The sequence below is a fragment of the Mytilus galloprovincialis genome, chromosome 2, assembly GCF_965363235.1.
Source record: "Mytilus galloprovincialis chromosome 2, xbMytGall1.hap1.1, whole genome shotgun sequence".
Classification (NCBI taxonomy): domain Eukaryota; kingdom Metazoa; phylum Mollusca; class Bivalvia; order Mytilida; family Mytilidae; genus Mytilus; species Mytilus galloprovincialis.
The window spans coordinates 65,890,440-65,915,667 of record NC_134839.1 but is presented as its reverse complement, the minus strand read 5'-3'; the positions used below and the strand labels follow the sequence as shown (position 1 = coordinate 65,915,667).

Genomic DNA, 25,228 nt, shown 5'->3' with positions numbered 1-25,228 from the left:
GGTAGAAGTATAGTTAAAGAAAGTTATTAAAATTTCAAAAACTTTAACCACAGATTGAATATTCAGTGTGGACGACGACGACGCCGACGGAATGTAGGATCGCTATGTCTCGCTTTTTCGACTGAAGGCTCGACAAAAGGGGGGGTCAGTGGCGGATCCAGAAATTTTCATAAGTGGGGGCCCACTGACTGACCTAAGAGGGGGCCCGCTCCAGTCACGCTTCAGTGATTCCCTAAATAAGCAACCAATTTTTTTCCCAAAAATCCGCCTCTGGGGGTTCCCAACCAAGGTAGTCCAAATAACATTAACTACAACCAAGGATAAAAAAGGGGGGGTTCCAACCTGATGTCGGATTTTTCTCCATTCAAATGCATTGATGGTCGTTCCAAAATTATTAATTATAATTATTATTATTAACTTTACATTAAATTTTAAGACAATACTTGTTTAACAGCAGGAGAAAGTCAGAATTTTAATAAAATGTTCACACATTGAAATTTTGCTCACAAACCATGCAACCAATCAAAATGTGCTGTATGACCCGGAAGTACTTCTCCACATGACACGTCGTACCAAAATATGAACCAGAGTGTTGTACCGATAGATAATGAGGACCACGAGATAACAGAAAGTAAACAGGAAGAACACGTGGAACCCATGGCATCCAACAGAAACAAATTGATATTTTGTGCTCTTGGAACATTTGTCTGTTACTTTTACTACGGAATTTTGCAGGAATCAATGTAAGAAACTAAATTTACACGTAAGACACGGGACATGTCAAACTTGACATGTAATTATTCATAGCCACAGGTATACAAGACGACATTGTTCAATTGTTAGTATGTATAATGTATACATACTGAATTTAATAACCTTGGTGTATTCAGTATGTATGTATGTTAGCTGCGGAACCATAGCTCTTAGGTCCTTATGTTATTTTTTTGACTATTTGCGGACCATAGATCCGCAAATAGTCAAAAAATAACATTAGGACCTAAGACCTACTTTTCCGCAGCTATATGTATGTATGAATTCGTACACATATTAAAAAATCTAATCGTGAACCTGTGTTTATGACGTTACATGTATGTTATCATTGCATACAATCATTTGTTTATAAAGAATAATAATTATAATTGGCACAATATTTACTACAATGTATGTTTCAAAAGAGGTTTCATCCTATCATGATTACAAAAAATTCCCCCATTTCCCCCATTATTGATGGTCTGTTGTACTATACAAGACAGTGGTAGATCCAGAACTTTTCATTAAAGCCTTAAAAAGGGAGGGGGAGTCTGACTGACCTTAGAGGGGCCTCTTCAGTCATGCTTCAGTGATTCCCTATATAATCTACCAAATTTTTTCCCTCGGAAAAGGGGGGGACGGGCATGCTGGATCTGTATGCAAGATCTGCTGGCAGTAGTATTAGATAATGGTTTCATGATTAAGCGTAAAATAAGTTAAATATGTCATTGGTGTTTTGTTTCCTGAAACATATGGAGACATGGAGATCTATAGAAAATTCTGCACAAATGTATATGTTAAGTTTTAAATATAGTTTAAGGACTTTTTATAAATAAGGGGATGTTGGAAACATGCAAACGAGACAGTTAAGATACCAAACATAAAAAAAAACCCAAAAGACATCTGGAGGTCAACATTTAATAGAAGACATACATGTAGTCTACAATATGTACATTTCAAGATTTTTAAAATTCTTCTCATTTAGCAGTTTGAAGAAGATATCATGAATAGATATTATTACTATTATCCAGTATCAATTTACATAGCCTGATGATGGTAAATTTAAAGGCTTCCCCAGCAGATTTGCCTGAGTGCATACTATGAATTTTTATTGTACCTAAAATTGAGATAAGAAAAGCTTCTTTTGGCCTATTTAAATGAGAATTATAAAAGAATATACATTTTAATTAATAAGATCCTTCAAAATGTTTGTTAGATATAAATCATTATAGTCATCATTTGCAAAATAAAACTTTGTTGAAAGAATTATAAAACGATCTACATTGTATTCTTCAATCTTTGTTCATGTTGTTTATTTTGAAAGGTTTCTATATATATGTATAAAACTATTATCAGTCAAGACTCAGCTTTTTACCTTGATCTAGTTTTCTTGTTTGAATTGTATTACATTTGTCATTTAGGGGCCTTTATAGACGGGGTGACTACATGTAATATGTAATACAGGCTTTGCTCATTGTTGTAACCTGTACTGTGGCCTATACATGTAGTTGTTAATAGACTAGTTACAAATTACTGACTTTTGACCCGGGATTATATAATTTGACGACTGGTTACCTTGGACATCATGGTACTCTGTCAAGTAAGAGCAACCAAAATAAGTAAGATCAAACATATAATAGATGTAATTTGAGGGGAAAGTTTACTGTTTTCCAATGATTTTGTAGTGAAAAAAAATGGTACGCAGGTAATTTTGCCCCAAAATTGTACAGATTGAAAGCTTTGTTTTACTTCTTTAGCTTGCTTTTACCTGATAGGTACCATGATGTCCAATGTAACCATTTGACAAATTATATAATCCAGAGTCAAAAGTTGGTAATATGAAAAAAGTCTATTTCTATGTCATTTGGTCTCTTGTGATGAGTTTGGCAATCATACCACATTTTTATGCCCCACCTACAATAGTAGAGGGGCAATTGTAGGGGGCATTATGTTTTCTGGTCTGTGGGTCGTTCGTTCATCCGTCAGTTCGTCCTTGTTTCAGGTTAAAGTTTTTGGTCAAGGTAGTTTTTGATGAAGTTGAAGTCCAATCAACTTGAAACTTAGTACATACATGTATGTTCCCTATTATATGATCTTTCTAATTTTTATGCCTAATTAGAGTTTTTACCCCAATTTCAGGGTCCATTGAACATAGAAAATGATAGTGCGAGTGGGGCATCCGTGTACTTGGGACACATTCTTTTAAAAGATACAAACAGTTGATAATTATTTGCAATACACTTACTAATAAAAGGTTTTAATTATATGGTTTTAGAAAATGTTTGGATTCATACGTCTTTTTTACAACTTTTACATTTAAGATTGTTATTAATTAGAAGTGGAAACTTCACAATTATTTTTGGTGCATCTGTTTTAAATTCAGCTGATCATTTATTTTTTGTCAAAATCAAATTGTGTGACAAGTACAAGGTAAACATGGTTATAAAAAGCAGAAAGTTGTCATGACAATGACTGAGAACCCCAAAAGATAAACAAGATAGACAACCTCTAATCATTTGATACATATAATCTCTCACCAATTTTTTACTCAAATGATGAAGACCGCCAGCCCTCAAAATTTTGAATGCTAATAAAAAACTTTTTTAGTGGTACATGTACAAGATATCAATGTAACATCTTTGTACCATGTACCTGGGAGGCTTTAGTTTTTGGAAAATGACGCATTCAGCCGCATGTTTCCGATACCATTGACCAGAATGGAAGTCGATTATGCCTCCGCCTATGGCACTTGGTTTCATATTTACTATTTTACATACAGTCATACTAACTGGAATCTGCTTGTATTATACTACACTAGAACAAAGTGTTGTAGTCGAGCAGGAACCAGTTTACATACTTTATTTTAAAAATCTTGACATGTCCATATTTTTTATTATTAATGGTATTTTGAGCTATCCCTTTGTTAGACTTTTTGTATTTATTCGAGCTTTTACTTTAATGCACATGTCTTACAATTGTAAATAACTGGTATATATCAATAGATCCGTTTTGTTATGGTGTTGGACTTTTTAAACTTCAATGATCAGCAATCGCTAGACAAAATAGTTCTCCTAAATAATGTCAGCCTTTCTTACTATTTCAACTTAACAACCATTGAAAGGGTATTAATCGAAATCATCTTGATATCCATTGGATATATATATACTTGTCTTTATCCAGATTTACGAAGTTTTTAATATCGGAAATTAGTAATACGGTTATACCCACGCAGTGTGTAAGATTCGTCTGATGACACATGGTCTCCTGTCCTTATTACCAAAGAGATTGCAGTGTACCAACACGATGTTGTTAAGATACTCATAAATCTATTTTTATAACTTTATTGATTATGTGAAGTAAAACTAAAACATTGTAAGAACATTAAATATATATATTTAATCGGGGGAAAACTTGATAGTCTTTTCGTTTTACAAACAACTGCCTTCGTTATAATAAAATATAATGTGTCTGTGTCTGTCCACTTTCTACTGGTTATAAGACAGATCAAAGTACCGGAAATATTGCGACTGGTTTACGTTTCTGTTTCACTTTCTTAGGATAAATGTATAATTGTCGATCTCGATAGTTTAGACTTTGTACACATTAATTTGACGATCTTTTCTGCATTACTTGTCAATCTTAACTTCAAATATGTTCAAATTTCAAATAACATAGAAAGGATGTTATATTTCTTCAAGTCCGGTCAGGCTAGCGATAATTAAAATTTACTAGTCCGAGCTGATAATTACTAGTTTAGGGCATCGGGCTAGTGGTTAACATCGCAGACTGGGACTCAATATTTGTTTGGAAAGTTACAGCATCAGAATCTGTAACTGTATCTGTATGACATGTGAATAAATTGTCAATACGATACTGACTTAATACAAAGATTTTGAGAGAGCACTGTCGATTTATTGGCGTGGCGTGAGAACAGATTTGAAGCACTCTACGCTTGATGCGTGCACAACAGAGTCGTCTAGCTGATTCCAAGCGACCACTGTCTTACAAAGAATGAGTTTGAATATTGTATCGTTTTTTACTTGGTGGAATGTCAATACACTCACAGTTAGAATTATTCTTCACCATAAATACTAACTTTGGCTTCAACGCCTTGTTCGTCCTTGTCTTTAGATCTTGTTGTAGTTCAAGTTTGGCAAACATTTTGGAGACGTATCGTCGTCTTTTGACTTCCATGACTTCTAATCTCTGATGATAAATTTTGCTGCTTGACTTGTATCCTTTCAAGCTTATTTTATTTTTGTTACCGGGCAGGGGTCCGATACTATGGCTCCATATTAACTTATAAGATCCATTCCTAAAGTTCTAGTTCATTGTTCTAATCTGACACAAATTTCAATAACTGATAAAAAAATAAAATTGTTAAAAATTCAATAAGAATGCGACTAATGGGGTATAAGAGCTTATTACAACAGGCTCTTCATAATAATTTTGTTTGAAAAGGATACTAGTAGTTAATATTCTTGATTTAGAAAAATGTAGTTGCAAGAAAAAAAAACATTACTTAGAATACTTTAGATTATTCAGGTAGTCTTTATATTATTTATATGTACAAAAGAACAGCCAGTAGTATAGTCATTGGATATTGTAGATCATTTAAATCGTCTTGACTTATTTATTAATACAAAAGAACAGCTAGTAGTTATTGGATACTGCAGATCATTCAGGTAGTCTTGACCTATTCATTTGTTCTAAAAAAACAGTCAGCTGTCATCTTCATTTCACACACACACATATACAAATATCAATTATATGCTTACAAGACATGTTGCAATGTTAAACTAATTACAGTATGTGAAAATTAAGACTTGCAAAAAAGATATCCTAATATTAGATACAGTGGCATCATTTTTCCTCAGAGCTTTCAGCTCTTTGATTAAGCATTGTCAAAAAAATAGTATATAACTATATTTTCATACATTCCATTTCATTTTAGCACAAAAGGAAAATATGGTGAAGGAGAAAAGAATGAAAAGTTTACATACACTTTGGCTTTGGTTTTTGTACAGTGTGTAATAAATGCCATTGCTGCAAAGACTAGTAAGTAGATGCAGGTTTTATATAATTTGTCTTGTACGTTTATTAGATAAGAAACAATGTTACTGTGATAGTTTATCGACTGTACCACTAGTCTCTCAGCACTGAGGTTGTGAGTTTTAACCCAGAATGGGGAAGGTGTGATACACATTCAACTCAAATTGTAATTAACTAAGATTGACTGTTTTTCTGTCGGATTGCTGTGATTTTCTCAGAGGATTCAGGCTTCTTCTAACAAATCCTCTTCCAGTTTTTATTGTTGAAAGAAGCCTTATCATGAATCCTATGTGAGAATCATAACACTTCGACAGAAAAACAGACAATCCTAGCCAATTACAATTTTAGTTGAATTTGAACTGCACCTTCAGCCTTTTAAACCATCAGTGTTGAAAGTGGTGTTAAAACACTATAAGAAAAAATTCTATTCTAAGGAATGTTTATGATTATTGACCAAATCATCACTAAACAGACCAGGATGTTTGGGAAAAAAAACATTGAGCATATTGAGTACATAAATATTTTCATGATAACAAGTACGTGTATAGAAGGGAGTAGAAATGACATGTGGTATACATATATACATATATGTATATGAGTAACACTTAGTTTCTATCTTTAGACAAAACAGAATGTTAATCATGTTTTTATCTGAAGACAAAAAACATTTATTTATCTAAAGATTATGTTATTAAACATTGAAATCTACATTGATAAGATGTCTGTCTGTTCTTTTTATAGTTTTATCAACATGGCACAAAGAAGAAGACCAGACACCAGTAAAAATGAATCTGTTTTGTTCCCTGTCCTACTTGGGAGCTATGTTGGCAAGTAACCAGGCTCTTCAACATGTCAGTTACCCAACACAGGTATGGTACATGTATTTGAATGAAGTTTAAACAGCTGTTAGGTTACATGTGATTTTTAGGACCTCAATGTTGCAATGCAACCAAGCTCTGCAACATGTCAGTTATATAAATAAAACAGTTTTAATTATGTTATGTGTTTCTTGCTCGATTTTCATTGCTGTTTCCCTGTTAAAAAGTCTAAATTTGTTGATATTGGTCAGTACGGGTTGGAAATTAAAATTTCAAGTGGTAAAAAGAAATCATGAAAAAATAAATTTTTAAAAATTACTGATATGATGAAGTACAATAAATGCCAATGATAAATTTATTTTCAACTACAACTAACAAAGACTTTATATATAGCATTTGCAAGCTTTATATTGCAAATGATTGTTTTTATCCACAAGAAGAAAGTTACGTATACATAAATTAGACAACAACCCAAAACACAAATAGCAAAAGGACTTTTAGTGGTCAATATATAGTCCATTTCCAACAAAGCTGCTTTTGCCGATTTGGAGAGGAATGTCATGTGACAAAGAACATATCTTTGAAAATACTTTTGACGTACATGTATCATCACTAACATACTGTTGACATTGATTGACATTTCCAGAATCTAAATGTTAGAATAGAATGACGGAGTGAAAAAAACAATGAATTGTACATGTATACTAAAAATTACTCCAAATATATCTGTCAATCACAATGGCTCACAAAGGAATAGACATCTTTTGGGGTTTTAAATAAATTTAGAAAGCTGATACAAGTCTTAATTAAAAGCATCACAGTGGTAAATATTCTTTTTTGGATAGGGATAAATTGGGATTTTATGTTGGATGGATTATTACAAAAATTTCATGTCTATATAGATATTGAATATTGTTTTGTGTTTTGCGTTTAAAAACATTCATTTAATCTTTTAGGTACTTGGAAAATCAGCTAAACCTATACCAGTGTTAATTCTTGGTATATTGCTGGCCAGGAAGAGGTATCCAGCATTGAAATTTCTATATGTACTTCTCATAGTGATTGGTGTAGCAATGTTTTTATATAAAGATCAGAATGCATCTGGAAAGCCCGCTGTTTTATTTGGAATTGGCGAAATGCTTTTAGTAAGTACAAGTGAAGCAATAAAATCTATTGATTTAGGACTAGGAGCACAATTCCTTTTACTGATATGTGATTTACGTTTATGAGTTAGCCACCCATCAACACAATCAAATTACACGTGTAGAAATGGCATTGAGAGTTTCACTTTAAAAATTTACCTTGTTTCTAGCTTTGAAACCTTTTAAACTATGCATATAATTAGCTCACCTGGCCCGAAGGGCCAAGTGAGCTTTTCCCATCACTTTGCGTCCGGCGTCCGTCGTCCGTCGTCGTCGTCCGTCGTCGTCCGTCGTCGTTAACTTTTACAAAAATCTTCTCCTCTGAAACTACTGGGCCAAATTAAACCAAACTTGGCCACAATCATCATTGGGGTATCTAGTTTAAAAAATGTGTGGCGTGACCCGGCCAACCAACCAAGATGGCCGCCATGGCTAAAAATAGAACATAGGGGTAAAATGCAGTTTTTGGCTTGTAACTCAAAAACCAAAGCATTTAGAGCAAATCTGACATGGGGTAAAATTGTTTATCAGGTCAAAATCTATCTGCCCTGAAATTTTCAGATGAATCGGAAAACCCGTTGTTGGGTTGCTGCCCCTGAATTGATAATTTTAAGGAAATTTTGCTGTTTTTGGTTATTATCTTGAATATTATTATAGATAGAGATAAACTGTAAACAGCAATAATGTTCAGCAAAGTAAGATTTACAAATAAGTCAACATGATCGAAATGGTCAGTTGACCCCTTTAGGAGTTATTGCCCTTTTTAGTCCATTTTTAACCATTTTTCGTAAATCTTAGTTATCTTTTACAAAAATCTTCTCCTCTGAAACTACCTGGACAAATTAATCCAAACTTGGCCACAATCATCATTGGGGTATATAGTTTAAAAAATGTGTGGCGTGACCCGGCCAACCAACCAAGATGGCCGCCATGGCTAAAAATAGAACATAGGGGTAAAATGCAGTTTTTGGCTTATAACTCAAAAACCAAAGCATTTAGAGCAAATCTGACCGGGTAAAATTGTTTATCAGGTCAAGATCTATCTGCCCTGAAATTTTCAGATGAATCAGACGTTCTGTTGTTGGGTTACTGCCCCTGAAATGGTAATTTTAAGGAAATTTTGCTGTTTTTGGTTATTATCTTGAATATAATTATAGATAGAGATAAACTGTAAACAGCAATAATGTTCAGCAAAGTAAGATCTACAAATAAGTCAACATGACCAAAATGGTCAGTTGACCACTTTAGGAGTTATTGCCCTTTATAGTCAATTTTTAACCATTTTTCGTAAATCTTAGTAATCTTTTAGAAAAATCTTCTCCTCTGAAACTACTGGGCCAAATTTAACCAAACTTAGCCATAATTGGGGTATCTAGTTAAAAAAATGTGTCCGGTAACTCGGCCAACAAACCAAGATGGCCGCCATGGCTAAAAATAGAACATGGGGGTAAAATGCAGTTTTTGGCTTATAACTCAAAAATCAAAGCATTAAGAGCAAATCTGACAGGAAGTAAAATTGTTGATCAGGTCATGATCTATCTGCCCTGGAATTTTCAGATGAATCGGATAATCGGTTGTTAGGTTGCTGCCCCTGAATTGGTAATTTTGAGGAAATTTTGCTGTTTTTTTTTTGTTATCTGGAATATTATTATAGATAGAGATAAACTGTTAACAGCAATAATGTACAGCAAAGTAAGAACTAAAAATAAGTCACTATGACCAAAATAGTCAATTGACCCCTAAGGAGTTATTGCCCTTCATAGTCAATTTTTAACAATTTTCTTAAAATTTGAAGATTTTCAATAACATTTTCCACAGAAAGTACTGTTATAGATAGAGATAATTGTAAGCAGCAAGAATGTTTAGTAAAGTAAGATCTACAAACACATCACCATCATCAAAACACAATTTTGTCATGAATCCATCTGTGTCCATTGTTTAATATTCACATAGACCAAGGTGAGCGACACAGGCTCTTTAGAGCCTCTAGTTTTCTTTTACTCATGGAACTATTAACATATTATTGAAAAAGATTAAATGAAAACCAAACTTTTTAAAAATACGAGCAAATTTAGCAATTTTACATGTAGAATTATAAAGGTGGTTCATCATCTTACATTTTTAACTGGATTTTTGTGACAAAAATGTCAGTTACTGATTTGGGGATGTACGGCGGCTCACCGGGCTGGCGGCAGCCAAATTTTGTCCTTGCATTTACTCATGAACCGTTCAACCAAAGCCTTTAGAAATTTAATATGTTGTTACTGACAACAAAATGGAGGTCAAGTTTAATAATGACGATTTTGACTTTAATGGTTCTGGAGTTATGGTTCTTGAAAGATTGAAAAATGGCAAGTCCAGTCCTGTCCGTGCATTTACTCATGAACTGTTCAACCAAAGCTTTTAAAATTTTAATATGTTGTTACTAAAGACAAAATGGAGGTCAAGTTCAATAATGACAATTTTGACTTTTACCGTTCATGAGTTATGGTTCATAAAAGATTGAAAAATGGTGTTTCCAGTTGTGTCCAAGTATTTACTCATGAAATGTTCAACCAAAACTTTTAAATTTCAAATATGTTGTTACTGATGACAAAATTGAGGTCATGTTCAATAATGGCAATTTTCACTTTTCTATTCAGGAGTTACAGTTCTTGAAAGATTGAAAAATTGTGTTACCAGTCATGTCGTTGCATTTACTCATGAACCATTCAACCAAAGCTTTTTAAATTTTAATATGTTGTTACTGATGAAAAAATGGAGGTCAAGTTTGATATCGATGATTTTCACTTTAACTGTGCATCAGTTATGGTTCTTGTGATCTTGAAAAATGCTAGGACACAAATAAATATTAATAAATCCGGTTTGCTGTTGCTCTGACAGCCTCTTGTAAATTTATAAATTAAAAGCCCTGAAAATAGAGTAAATTGCATGATTTTTCTTAAGAAATGTATTTCAACATACTCGAAGATATATAACTATTCTAAAATGTATTAATTTTATATAAATGTAATGATGATATTTTATTAAAAGTCTCTTTGTTTTTGTTACAGCTTCTCTCTTTGACATTAGATGGAGTTACAGGGGCTTTACAAGAAAACATGAGGTCTAAACATAAAACTGGTCCATACACTATGATGTTCCAAATTAATTTGTGGTCAGTGGCATGGCTGTGTATAGGTGAGTTTTGTTTTTAGTAAAATTCAATAATTCTCCCTGTACATTGAATTAAACCCAACAAACACATATGCTCCAAGAAATTGGGAAATTTCAAAGTATGTGCAAATAACCAATTCTACTGTGCCCTTCATCTGTTACTATACATAATAATTATATTTTTTGATATGGTCCAAAAGATTCATATGAGTTGATAAGTTTAGTATGGTTAAAAAGTGATTATTAGATCATTGAATAATCAATTTATTGATCATGATATTTGATCAATAATTTGATAAAGATAAATATATTTGGAATATAAACTGATAATTTGCTATTGCTCTCTTTTTATTTAATTACTTGATTTTGGTTTTTTTAGGTTTGATATTTACAGGAGAAGGTCTGTCATTTCTAGGTTTTGTTGAAAGGCATCCAGGAGTAATTTTTAAGATGTTAACTTTTAGTTGTGCCAGTGCTTTAGGCCAGGTAAGTTGAATGACTTAGATGGTATGTTCCTATATCATATTTCCATGGTACTAAATAATATTTGTAGGGTTGTCTACGGTAGATTCAGCAATTCTTTGAATTATACCACTATCTATACTGGGAGTATATACTTGATAATCAATGTCTATTTGTCAGCCAATACTGTTGATCAATTTGCATATACAACTCTTGGTTGTGTCACATGACATTATTCAGATGCCATGACAAATTCAAATAATCATTTGTGTCATCTCTTGTGGAAATAAGAAGATGTGGTATGATTGCTAATGAGACAACTCTCCACAAGAGACCAAATGACACAGAAATAAACAACTATAAGTCACTTTACAGCCTTCAATAATGAACAAAACTCATATGGCATTGTCTGCTATAAAAATTGACAGAATTCATCCAAATTTATATACATGTATATACAGTTGTGCACCTGCAAATTATTATTTGTGATAATTATGTTAGGAGTTCATTCTGAAACATGGACTTTGGCATTTCTGCCTTGTAGACGACACACATCGTCCTTGAAAAGACTCACAATTTTTTTAAACCAACAGAGATTTCTTTATATTTGATATGATATGAAAAATTCTTTTCAGTTGTTATAAGGATCATGTCTGTCCATTTTTTCACTTACCCACGATGCTGGTATATTTATGCCCCACCTAAGGTAGTAGAGGGGCATTATGTTTTCTGGTCTGTGCATCCCTTCGTTCATCAGTCCTTCCGTCTGTTCATTCGTTCGTTCGTCTGTACAAACTGTATTAGAGAGTGTATCTTTGATTTAAATATTTACTGTCCGAAGCTATACATATCTATTGACATCAGTCATGGAGATATATGATATATCATTTTTATGCCCCACCTATTATAGAAGAGGGGCATTATGTTTTCTGGTCTGTGTGTCCGTTTGTTTGTCTGTCTGTCCTGCTTTAGGTTAAAGTTTTTGGTCAAGGTAGTTTTTGATGAAGTTGAAGTCCAATCAACTTCAAACTTAGTACACATGTTCCCTATGATATTATCTTTCTAATTTTAATGCCAAATTAGATTTTTACCCCAATTTCACGGTCCACTGAACATAGTAATTGATAGTGCGAGTGGGCATCCGTGTACTGTGGACACATTCTTGTTTTAAAATGTTTGTTATTATTTTTTTTTTCAGATGTTCATCTTCATGACAGTGACATCATTTGGACCATTAACATGTTCTATCATAACTACAACACGTAAATTCTTTACAATTCTTGCATCAGTTATATTTTTCCAAAACCCTATGAACAATAGACAGTGGCTTGGAACTGCTATGGTGTTCACAGGACTTGGTTTAGACAGTGCCTATGGAAAGGAAAAGAAGGAAAAGAAAGACAAAAGATAATGATCGTTAATGTGTAGATTTTTATTTGTATATTATGTTTGCTGATGGTTACAATTTCTGTTAAATGTTTGCTGGTGTATTTTATTCATTTGCAGTTTTTAGAGGATTAGAATAGAAACTGAGTCCACCCGGAATTATTTTTTTTTACATTTAGCAAATGTGATTTATATAGAGATAATGAAGTAAATAGTTAAATGAAATGATATTTCAAATGCAGTTAATAATCACAAATTTTTGACAGATTTCACAGATTTCTTTAAAGAGGGACATTTCAGTATAATTGAATTAATAAGTTTAATGTTCAATTTAATACAAAAGTTTAAGCTGCATTGGTAGAAACATATGATGAATTGATGAACTTATTCTGGATAGAAAAAAAATAATTTTGTGTCCACTTTGAATCTTTAATATAAGTTTCTGTAAAAGGATCCGCAAAGTGGAAAGGGATTAATATAAGTTGTAATAACTTGTTTCAAAATCCATTATAAATGAAAATGTTTAAACTAAACTGTAAAAGGATAGATATTAATCATTTTCAGTGTTCTTGTGAAATTTGTTTTTCTTGATTATTTTACAACAGCAGTTTTTACAACAAGCTAATTTGTACCACTTAGTAATAAAATTAAGGACCAATATTGAAGAAATGGCATTAAATGAACAAAATCAAGAGCTCAGACATCTTTACCATATGAAAATTTGATAGCAGGGATGGATAAGGTTTTCAGAATAGAAAATATTGTCCTAAAAATGAAAGACTACTGAAATATGGACTCCTGTTCAGATCCTCATTAAGTATTGAGCAATGTTAAAATGAAATATTATAACCTCAATACCATATAGTTTTGAAGCCGTTGTTGACTATTTAATGTCATTTTGCTTTTCTGCATTGTTGGGAAGCTTTCTCATTGATGTATACCTTACATCTTTCATATTTCTGTAATTGTCTGAAATATATTGATTGATGTAAGACTGTTATGTTATTGGGTTGACATTTAACATCCAAGATACACAAAAAAACCACCATAGCATGGCTTCATTAAAATCAATATTGTTTATTAAAAATTTAAATTTGCCTCAATTTTGCCAAAACAATGGTGCAACTACACAATTAACATTCAGTAAGTCATATTTTTTTTTATTACATTTATACATGTAGTATTTTTCATTGATTATTATCATATTTGGTAAATGTTTCTAGTAGAAGAAATGCTTTACTATCTTTTTCATGATTTATCTCTTAATAAGCAAGTATATTTATCTTTGAAATAACCTCAGAAGTGTTTATAGTTTCTTTCTCATTCTCATTACAATTATAAAGTAATATAGGTCAAACTAGAAACACACATATCTAATTAAATTGTTTAAATTAAAGGAATTAATTAATTTTAACTAATTTGTGAAATGGTCAAAATTGAATTACTATAATTATTGTGATCAACCATACATGTATATAATGTTTTTGTGTAAACGCTAAATGCAGATAATATAAGTTTGAAACAATATGATTTTAAATTTTCTAAACCCTTGTGCAAATGAATCTGACAAGAAGAACTATACATTGATGTATTTCTTGCTGTGAAATAAACACTTTGTATGATATTTTTTTAATACTCCGGCTTAAGTTTTAGCCAATAAAATATTTATTAAAATCTGATTTAACATTAAAAATTACATTTTCAATAATGACTTCATTGATAGATAATTATAATACATATTCATATTTTGTAAAACTTGCAAAAGAATAACAGTGTTCATGGCTTTTTCTTGCAAATGGTAGCTTGCTTACTTTAAGGTCTTTGTTAATTTTTAATTATTTAACTTTCTGTTAAAAGCATTGTGATTGATGTTCATTATACTATGTTGAATCAGTGAACACAACATTCTGAAAGATCCTCTAATGTACAATTGTATAACAAAATGATTGTAAGCATTTAGTCAGTATAATCTGTCCATTATAGAGAAAATAACCAACCATTTATCACATAATACATGATAGGAAAATGAAAAAAATCAAATGATTGGTTTAATAGATTAAATTAATACTTGTCATAAATGCTTTGCATGTCACATACGTTTCTATTATTCGGTCAGAAGACAGTGGTTAGAGATTAGTTTCATAGTTATTGTTATTTGAATCATTCCAGTGGTTTAATATAGACAACTGTGTGAAATCATTGAAATATCTTTACATTTTATGAATTTGCAGCAGCATCATTTACTACATAAAGGAATCAAATTAAATGATATAATGTGTGAAACTCCACATTGCAAGGCCCTCATTGGTAATCTAAGTCGTTAAAACCACTCTCAGTGATAAAAAATGGAATCCTATATCTAAATTAATTTATCTTTTTAATTAAACAAAGATATGAACAAATGAATATGGAGAAAAGAAATTAGGATACATTAAAAATAAATGTTAGGAATTAGCATTATTTTTCTTTGTTTATTTTAAGAATAACCGTTATTAATTGTAGTCCTTAAAATTGTGAGAAAGTTTTTGTTGTTTAAAATGGAAAAAAAACTAAACTTTATATAATGCTTGCTATTCATAACAAGAGTACAAATCTTTACTTTTGGTTTGTATAGGTTCTCATACAAACCTAGATTGAGGTATATTCAAAAATTCTGTATGATTTGTCTGTGATTAGATACCAAAGAATCAAAATCTCTCACAATCTTAGTCAGCTTATGTTTTAGCCAAATATTAAATGTTAGAATTCTTTTTGAGTTGACCATTTATATGAGGAAGAATCTCCCATTTAATCAATTTTATAGATACATTTACAAGGCATATTTTATATTATAGGGATTCATTAATTTTATCAGCCATTAATTTTCAGGAACATATCTTAGATTTGATGTCAGGAGTACGCTTAAGAATAAGAGGACCTTATTTTGACACCATTGGCAGTTTCTTTTTTGCAGATGTGGCCCTGTCTTAATCCACACCTGCTTGTTCTGCCAAATGCATTCATAACTACCAATTTTTTTCAAATGTGATATAATCTGCATTAATATACATGTAATTGTACATGGACATTATTTTGAATAGTAAAATATCTATACTGACTGCCATTTGTTGTACATGTATAATTTCATTATGAATTTTTGTACAGTCTCCAAAAGTTACAAAATGTCTAACATAAAAGATTTTTTGAACTTATGTTTAGTAGTGTTAAAAGTAAAAAGAATGGTATCTTTGTGTAGGTAATATTGTACTGTTGATTAGTATTTTTTAATCTTCTAATCACCTTTATTCCAATGAAATGGTATAACTAGTTTGAAGCAATCAAACTAGAATTGATTCATAGTATCTTGTAGTTATGTGATGTTTTATTTATTTTGCAACTGTTATGTTATGGAGATATGTCTTGACAAATTGAAAGGGAATAAATATTTTTTTGTAAGTTTTGTGTTTTTATTTTTACTTGTAAAAAAAACCTGGTTTATTTTGAAACTCCTGTCAGACACAATTGACAAGATCACTTGCGCACAATAATTGAAAAGCAGAAAATAAAGAATGAGTAAAATTTTATATTAACTCAATGGTGAAATTATCATTGTGCTGTGGTCTATGTCTGTTGAGTGAACATTTTTCTTATTGAGTCTCCTAGTCCCTATTTTCTTTTGAAGAATAGACAAGTGCTGCAGAATGCATCAAAATTATTGGTTGTCCACCTTTAATGAAAATGCCTACCAAAATACATCTAGCACTTGGATTTTAACAGAACATGAATTTGTCTATGTTGTTCATAAGTGTTTCTTGTTTTTTTCCCCCTATTCCAATAGTACTACACTATGGTAGACATTTTTGGGACCCTTTATAGCTTGCTGTGCGGTGCGAATCCAAGACTCCCTGTTGACCATACTTTGACCTATTATGGTTTACTTTTACAAATTTTGACTTGGATGGAGAGTTGTCTCATTGGCACTCATACCACATCTTCTTATGTCTAATTAATATAGAACACATCCTGACTTAGTCGCTGGAGTTAACATTTATGAAAAGGAGTAGGTTCAGTAAGACCCCTTTTTGGCCCCAAATTATAGCAGTTTTACAAAATTGTTAAAATGTAAACTTTTAGTTATTTATTGGAAAGTAGAATGCTTCTTCTAAATAAATATGGGCAGTTTTTGGCAATACAGTGCACACATATTAGGTACTAGCATCATTAAGTCATGCTAAATTACTGAAATCTTCACAATTTTAGCATTTTAGTTAAATTTTAGACAGTTTCTGTCTTAAATGAAAGTGGCCACATTTGTGTTCATTCTTAATATTGAAATGTAAGTTGTATTTGATGATAATACATAACATATATAAAGGTTGAGGATGAACATGGATGCGGCCACTTTAATTTTTGACAAAAAACATCTGAAAAGTGACATTTTTTGGCATTTTTGATAGAATTTTCATATTTTAGCTAGAATCGGAGCGTTTTTAATGAGTAAATCAGTTAAAGTCTTTCACATAAACTAATTGAATCAACTGAAATAGACACTTAAGTGTTTAATAAGTGTCTAAAATCTTTCGTCAGATGAGTTTGAAATTTGAGGCCAAAATTGGCCCTTACCGGACCTACTATGTTTACTTTTACTTGAACAATGTGTGACTTGGATTGAGAGATATCTCATTAGCACTCATACCACATCTTCTTATATCTATTTAAATTGTGTACTAAATCAAGCATACTTTCAATAAGTTTCTGTGGTCACTTTTTCGTTTTAATTCTTTAGTCTTCTTGAAACCACAAATGCAGTGATCAGTTTCATTTTTGTTTCGCATGCAACAAAAGTCACAGAAAGGGAGACATGGTGATTACAATATGACAGCATCAATGATGTTAACTATGTCGTAAAAGCTTTAGATTGCTTTGTTCTTATTTTCATGGTTCAACAGCTGCTTAAAAAAAGTTTGGGTCATGTAAATTTATCAGTTATAAGAGGAAAAGGATTACTATATTTGGTACTAGCATATGGGGTTCTTGCAAGGTTTTCACGTCTGTCAGATGCTTTGTAATCATCAGTCTCTTAGCGCATATTAACATTTGTCTTTAAACTTTGTTGCATTGTCTTTATTTTCAAGGTCAGCAACTGCTTGGAAAATTTTTTTTTTGGTCATGTGAATTTATCTTTTATAAGAGTAAGAGGTCACTATATTTCGTAATAGTATATGGGTTCCTTGCAAGGTCTACATGTCTGTCAGACAGTATCCACCTGATGTTGACCTCATCTCAAGGATTAGTGATGAAGTCTAGGTTTACGTGGTCAAGTCCATACCTCAGATACTATATGCAGAATTTCAACAAAATGTGTTGTATGGAGTGATTGTAATATGTACAGGTCTGACACGGACCTCCTCTTCATGGTTCATAAGTCAATGAAGAATTTTCATGGTTATGGTTTTCGAGTTATTTGGTGTATCGAATGATTGGGTTTTTTCTGAAATTTAAACACCAGAAGCTACAATTTTCCAATGCAGCATCGTAAATCGACAGTGGTCCACTGAACTGTCCTTAGCAAACAAATTATCCTCCTTTACAAAAGGTGTATCTACATCGGTATTTTATTATCTCATTGTCAATCATAAGAAAGATTCCTATGTTTATCAAATAGGAGATTGAGGTTTTGGATACATCAAGTATACCATTCATTATGTGACATGCGAAGTGAAATTAAATGATTAAAATTCCAAAATTTAAAACCATATTGTAGCAAACGATCTCCAAATACTTAGGTTCAATTGTCCATAACAATTATGCTTTTCTGTTTTTCTATCCTTGTTCATCAAATGAAACGTGTCCAATATTTTTTACATTTACTTTGCACAATTAAGTTGTTGATGGACATTTTTTCGATTTATTTTGTCTCTAGAGAGCATACAAACTATAGAAACGTCACGCCTACAGCTATTTACTTCCTCTAGACAGAGAGATAAACCACATTCTCTTAAACGAATTTCATACTTGTAACTGAAAATTTAAACTGAAACAAGTCAAGTCACATTTGATTTGATTTGAATTAGTTTATCGAAAACATTTTGGGATGCAAAGCATTGAATGTTTTATTGAAAAATATCTTAACAGAATGGAAATCAAGTCATCATAGATACCAGGATTAAAATTTTATATTTGCGCCAGACGCGCGTTTTGTTTACAGAGGACTCACGAGTGATGCTCGAAAATGTCAAAAGGCCAAAAAAGTACGAAGTTGAAGAGCTTTAAGGACCGAAATCTTTTTGAGATGTGAAATATTCAGGTGAACGGAAATATAATTTAGTGGATTATATAATTGTTACTTGGATTATAGATTTCAAATTAATTTAACCTCTGATCATTTAAACCACAATTGAAATTAAGGTGAGGGATTACGTGTATTATACTTAAATCCTGATTAATGTGAAATGAACAACAATGGATTCCAAATAAAGGTAATAATCATAAATATTTTGATTTTATTGTTTTCTTTAGGAAAATATAATATTGTATATACCTTATGGTACTAACTGAGACTGTTTCATGTTTGCTTATACTCTATTTGTCACGATATTTTACAATTGTCAGCAATGGAGCATATCGACATTGCTATTGTTTTCATCTAGAATACACTTATATAGATATGTTTCTTTAGAAACGGCGACTGTACGCTGTTAACTGTTATTCTGGGTACTGGCGTTGTTTGTCATCTTAATAACGTGTTATAGTACTCTTTCATTTGTCTTTATGAATAGTACTTTTTATGTTCTTTTGGTGGTACCCATTTAACGTGGCTCTTTACTTATACATCCCGTCATTCTTAATGATATTCGTTCATCATCCGTTTTATCCGTTATACGTCCGGTAGAAGTCCGTTTCTCATCCGTTCAACATCCGTTTTATCCGTTAAACGTCCGGTATGAGTCCGTTGGTGAATTTATCTTCCAGACCTCCAACGGATGTATAACGGACACGTAACGGATACAAAACGGAAACGAAACGGAAGAGTACCGTACAAAACGGACGCCAAACGGACGTTCAACGGACATTTTATCCGTTGAACGTCCGTTCAAAGTTTTGAACATGCTCAAAATTTTCCACCGGACAGAACGGACGCCGACAGATAAAACGTACGCTTAACGGACATGCAACGGATATGGACGGACGTCTAACGGATAAGAACGGACGTCTAACGGACATGAACGGATTGAAAAAACGTTATCCGTTAGGCATCCGTTCGTGCTTTCCGGTAAGGTGTGACCGAGGCTTTAGATAATAACTCAACGTTGACTGCTGTACCTGTATTTTTGACTTGTTGACACTTTTGACATTTTTCAAGACTTTTTGTTTTGTTCACACATCGTTGTCAATGTAATAGAATTTTATACGACTGGCATACAAGTGAAAGGTTTAGCTGGTTATAAAACCTGGTTTAATTAACCATTTTCTACATAAGAAGATGCCTGTCACAAGTATATATGGAATATGACAGTTTTGTCCATTAATTTGATGTGTTTGAGCTTTTGATTTTGACATTTGATTAAGGACTTTCCGTTTTGAGTTTTCCTCGGAGTATAATATTTTTGTAATTTTACTTTTTATGTCATGATAATATTGTATTATATTATAATCGACTTTGATTTAAGCAACTACAGGACAATGCAGACTTTTAACAATGATTGTATATCATAATAAAGGCCCCGAAATGTCAATATCTGAAGAAATTCAAGCAAAAAGCAAAACAACGGTCTGATTTGTTTCAAAACAATATACACATAACAAATATGACAGAATGCAACCATCTACAATCACTGAAATACAGGCTACTGAATTGGAAGAGCAACACGTGTTATGCGGTTGAGATTACATGTATGTGCGCTCTCAACGGACCCCTTCAACTGAGATAGTAGTATTACAGTAAAATATAGGAACAAACTATAAAAATCAGTTGATAATGGCTTTACTCATCGGATTGACATGAACAAACAATAAAAAGCATAAGAACAAAAGATAAACACTACCAATCTGAACGTATTCGCAGTTTAACTTACTGAAAGATATGGTTCAACGCTAAAAACAACAGTGTTATTGTTTAACAGATGGACTCTAAACATGGGATGTACATCAACAAAAGAAATCGACGATTCTCAGATATGGATGAATATACACTCCCAATTACCATCACAAACTACAAGGAGCGGAGAAAATGCAGCAGATAGATTAAAACAGTCGAATATAGTTGGTGTAAAAGCTAAAAGGAGTAAAACCTATTTTGAACCATGTATGTTATATGTAAATGAACCAGGTCATAAAAACTATCACTTGAATGACCTAGGTTTGTACGAACAAAATATCGAGTTTACCACACGAACAAAAACGTCTAAGCACCAAAAACGCCCTAAATGTTCTGGATTATGGCTTGATGACTCTTTTGATGAAACAGAACTGTTTTTTAACGATGAAGTTAAGCTGCTCAGGCCAAAGGTAATTATTTACTTGATCATAATATCAATAATATGCCTTTTGTTAATTAATTAAGGTACAGCCACATTGAATTGTTATCGTACTGAAAACAAACTTATTTTCGCGAGCGATTTATTTTCGCTAGTTTCGCTAGTAGAAACATAACGCGAATTTAAATCGTCGCAAATATGTAAAACTTTGATCTTTTCTTGTCACACTACTTCAAATGAATTAGAAAAGCGCGAATTTAAATAACCACGAAGTGGACTAGCAAGGATAAAACGAGAAATAAAGTATCCGCAAAAATAAATTGGTTAACAGTATCTCCATTACATATATCAAATCGTAATAATTTAGAATGCCTTTTCACGTATCTTTCACTACACTCAAAAGATTGGGAAACAACACCATTGACCTCCCCCCTCCCGTAATAACAAGGATGAACTCGTGCTCTGCAGAGGAGTACACAGTTACTTATCAGTTTTTGACAAGTGGAACATATCAGTCTTTGTCGGTGAAACAGAAATTCATAACGGTCATCACTCGTGATGGCGTACATACAATTTTCGAAGGGATGACTTTAACTTTACTATTTGGAACCTTTGGTGTAAGATGCAACTCACGTGATACAAATTCTGGATGTGAACTCTTGCGCTAAATGTATTTACAAACTTAAGCAAGTTAAGGTGTTTATTCGTTGGATCAGTATTTTCGGGTAATCGGGAAAATTATAGAGCATAGTATATTGTATACTACTGCCGTATCTAGAAGTCTTTCTCTTTTTATATCATTCAGTTACGGTCTCATTGAGATATTCCCAACTGTTTTATTTATTAACAAACCCTCTGTTTGATTGATTGTTTTTGAAAGTGTAAATACAATTGCTTTTTATCCAAGAGTTAATCAATTTTTTTTGTGCACCTTTCAAGGAAATAAATCATTTTAAAATCAATCAATTCTTGTGTTTCTTCCTGGTTTCAAGGTAAAACTATACGAGGCAGATTATATTCTCATCCATTAAAATAAACTGCGTAAAGATTTCGAATTTGAAAATAATAGACAATTGATTGGTTGTTGATTGCCTAATAAGATATTGTTTTATTGACAAATATTATACCTTGTTTCAATTTGGGATACATTTAGAATTAAGAATATCTGGTATTATTTGCATACTAAGTCAAATATATGCCTCAAAAATAAAATATGATTATTCTTTTTTCAGGAAATTCATCCTCAAGCGTGTATTCTCGTTGATTTAACGGAAGAAAGAAATGGTGATACAATTGATACAGATTGCAATAATTTCATGATCAATGTTTTATTATTAGCAACAGATTCCTATTTATTACAAAGGGTAAGTTAATGTAACATCTTCAACATCATCATCATGAAAATAAGTCTCCGTTTGTCGAAAAAAAGTTACCAAGTATATCAAATTTCTTCGCATTTAGTAATTTTAAGATGCAAGATAGAACAGCAATAACCAAAGCACCGGTCTTCTTTATAGTTTCTGTTGTACTGCGTATTGAGGTAAAAAGTAGAATAACGAAGACAATAATAAAACGTAGTTCTAATAAGGCCAGACCATAGGCACAATAAAAATGACAGAAAGTGAACTGTATGAATAAAAAATCCAACATAACATGGGTAACAAATTAAAAAATATATATATGAACAACACAAATCCCACTACAACGAGTATGCGTAGAGTTGCGCCGGATGGATTATTTAAGAACTAGTTTTTTATGCACATCAACTCATATTATATTTAACCAAAATTTACCCACGGAAAATAAATATTAAAACTCTACAGCTATAATTAATTGATTTGTTTTTGTTGTACTGCCATTTTTTTCTATGCAGGTACTCCCCGATGACTACTCGAACACAAAGCAATACGATGGTATATTCCACTGTCGATTTAGCAGATTTGGAATCTGGGAAGATGTGTACATTGATGACAGACTTCCTATTGGTGAGAACGGATTGATATATGGAAGTTCGTCGAAGGAACATAATGAAATGTGGATTCCATTGTTAGAAAAGGGATATGCAAAGTAATTATCTAATGATTCAATTCAATTTAACTTCAAAATCTTTATACAAAAAGGGAATAGTTAGAATGCCGAGAAGAAAAGGCTTTTAGAGTTTAGGTTTATTTCTTCCTTTCATCGTAGTCCTCGTAATAATTGAAAAATAAAAGTCATGAAAAAGAAACAAACAACAGGAATTTTGGATCCTCAATGCTCTTCAACCTTGAACTTGTTTGGCTTCATAACTATTTTGATATGAGCGTCACTGATGAGTCTTATGTAGACGAAACGCGCATCTGGCGTACTAAATTATAATCCTGGTTCCTTTGATAACTATTCAATAAATTATGTTTTTTCACACTTTGCTGTCATTATAATGAAATTATATGCGACTCTCATGCAAGTGAGAGGTTTAGTTAGATATAAACCAGGTTTGATTTTCCATTTTGGATCAACCGAAATCCCTATATCAAGTCAGTAATATGACGGTTGCTTTTCATTAGTTTGATGTGTCTGCACTTTTGATTTTTCCATTTGATAAGGGACTTTCTGTTTTTAAATGGAGTTCGGTATTTATGTTATTTCTCTATTCACAAAAAAAAATATTACACACAAAACTAAGGAAAGTGAACTCCACCAATCCGAAAGGGAAGAGTGTGTTTGTTTCACGTTTTGCGAATAGAACAATAGGTGATGTATCTTGAACAAAAACAGGTAGACATAATTGTGAATATCACAATAGAACATGATCACATGTCTTACAATCATGCACCATGATTACGTCTGTTCTTTCAAAGAGGTGACCTCAGATGTAATATTTACCCTTTGGTACATAAGCTGTGGTAAACTTTTGACAGATATTGTATAATTATATCTCCTATAGATTCGAAGGGACTTATGAAGCAATAAGAAGAAGGAGGTTTCTTGAAATTTTTAGAACATTAACCGGTGGTACTGGAATAGAAATAAAGTTATCTGATAGGAAGTTTGACCCGGTTTATATTGTTAGCAAGATCGACCTTGCTCTGCAACAAGGATCATGGGTAGTGTGTTCTATTTCAGTAAGTATCTGATCAGAACATTCATTTTATGATATGTACCTGTCCATGACATAAATGTAAACTTTTAATAACAATTTCTATTCACAAAAAAAATATTACACACAAAACTAAGGAAAGTGAACTCCACCAATCCGAAAGGGAAGAAACATATAATTTTTTACCTATTTTAATTTTATAGATCTTGTTTTTTTTTTGTTTTGAGACGTGAAGTGGGAAAACAGTACAACCAATATTTAATATATCTTCGTATAAATATTTCCCAATACTAAACAGACAAACTGAATGTCTGATAAAAAGTGAAAAAAATAGAAAATAAGGCAATATTTGCGATTTTTTTCTCGTTAGTCCTTATTATCGTAATATTTCTGCTTGTGGACAAAGTAAAATCTTCAACACGGAGCCTTAGCTCAAACCGAACTGTTTCATAATGATATAGGAGCAAGAGAAACACCAATCGAGCGTAACGAATGACAATTGAAAAGCTATATAATACTGTTTATATGTAATCAATTAAAATGAAGCCTCTTGGTGATTTTAGTTTAAACAACTATAGGTTTAAAAATATATGATTTGACCCTTTCTGAGATAGTTCCAAGTGTTTTAATTGGACATTCTACATCCATTTAACGCGATGGTTTTTCACTTACTAGTATTACACTGATTTATATTTTTGAGGATCTACTTAGGTGATCTAAGGTAAAATTAGATATATCAAGAATTCAAAATTGATACTTTATTAAGCAAGAAGAGTATTAGTTAAGGTAAAAAAGGAGCTAAAGTATTGATAGGTCATGGAGCTCCTTTACGAGATATTTGATTTATAAAATATGGCGGGAAAAGGCTGACTCGGACTTTTACCGGATATATTCATTGGTATTAATTGAGTCTCAAATCAAAGAAAG

The 25,228-nt window shown here is 32.1% G+C and overlaps 1 protein-coding gene and 1 long non-coding RNA gene across 2 annotated transcripts; both read left to right on the top strand.

Annotated features, from left to right (window-relative positions):
- Window positions 1-557: 557 nt before the first annotated feature.
- Window positions 558-12,930, top strand: LOC143064146 (solute carrier family 35 member B1-like). The gene is made up of 7 exons (XM_076236769.1): window positions 558-743; window positions 5,705-5,808; window positions 6,544-6,671; window positions 7,577-7,765; window positions 10,816-10,942; window positions 11,298-11,404; window positions 12,579-12,930. The coding sequence occupies exons 1-7, from the start codon at window positions 580-582 to the stop codon at window positions 12,789-12,791; spliced, it is 1,032 nt and encodes a 343-aa protein (XP_076092884.1). The 5' UTR covers window positions 558-579; the 3' UTR covers window positions 12,792-12,930.
- A 7,489-nt stretch (window positions 12,931-20,419) lies between these two features.
- On the top strand, window positions 20,420-23,283 carry LOC143062365 (uncharacterized). The gene is made up of 3 exons (XR_012974712.1): window positions 20,420-21,253; window positions 22,455-22,586; window positions 23,096-23,283. It is a non-coding gene; the product is annotated as an uncharacterized LOC143062365 (long non-coding RNA).
- The last annotated feature ends 1,945 nt before the right edge of the window (window positions 23,284-25,228 follow it).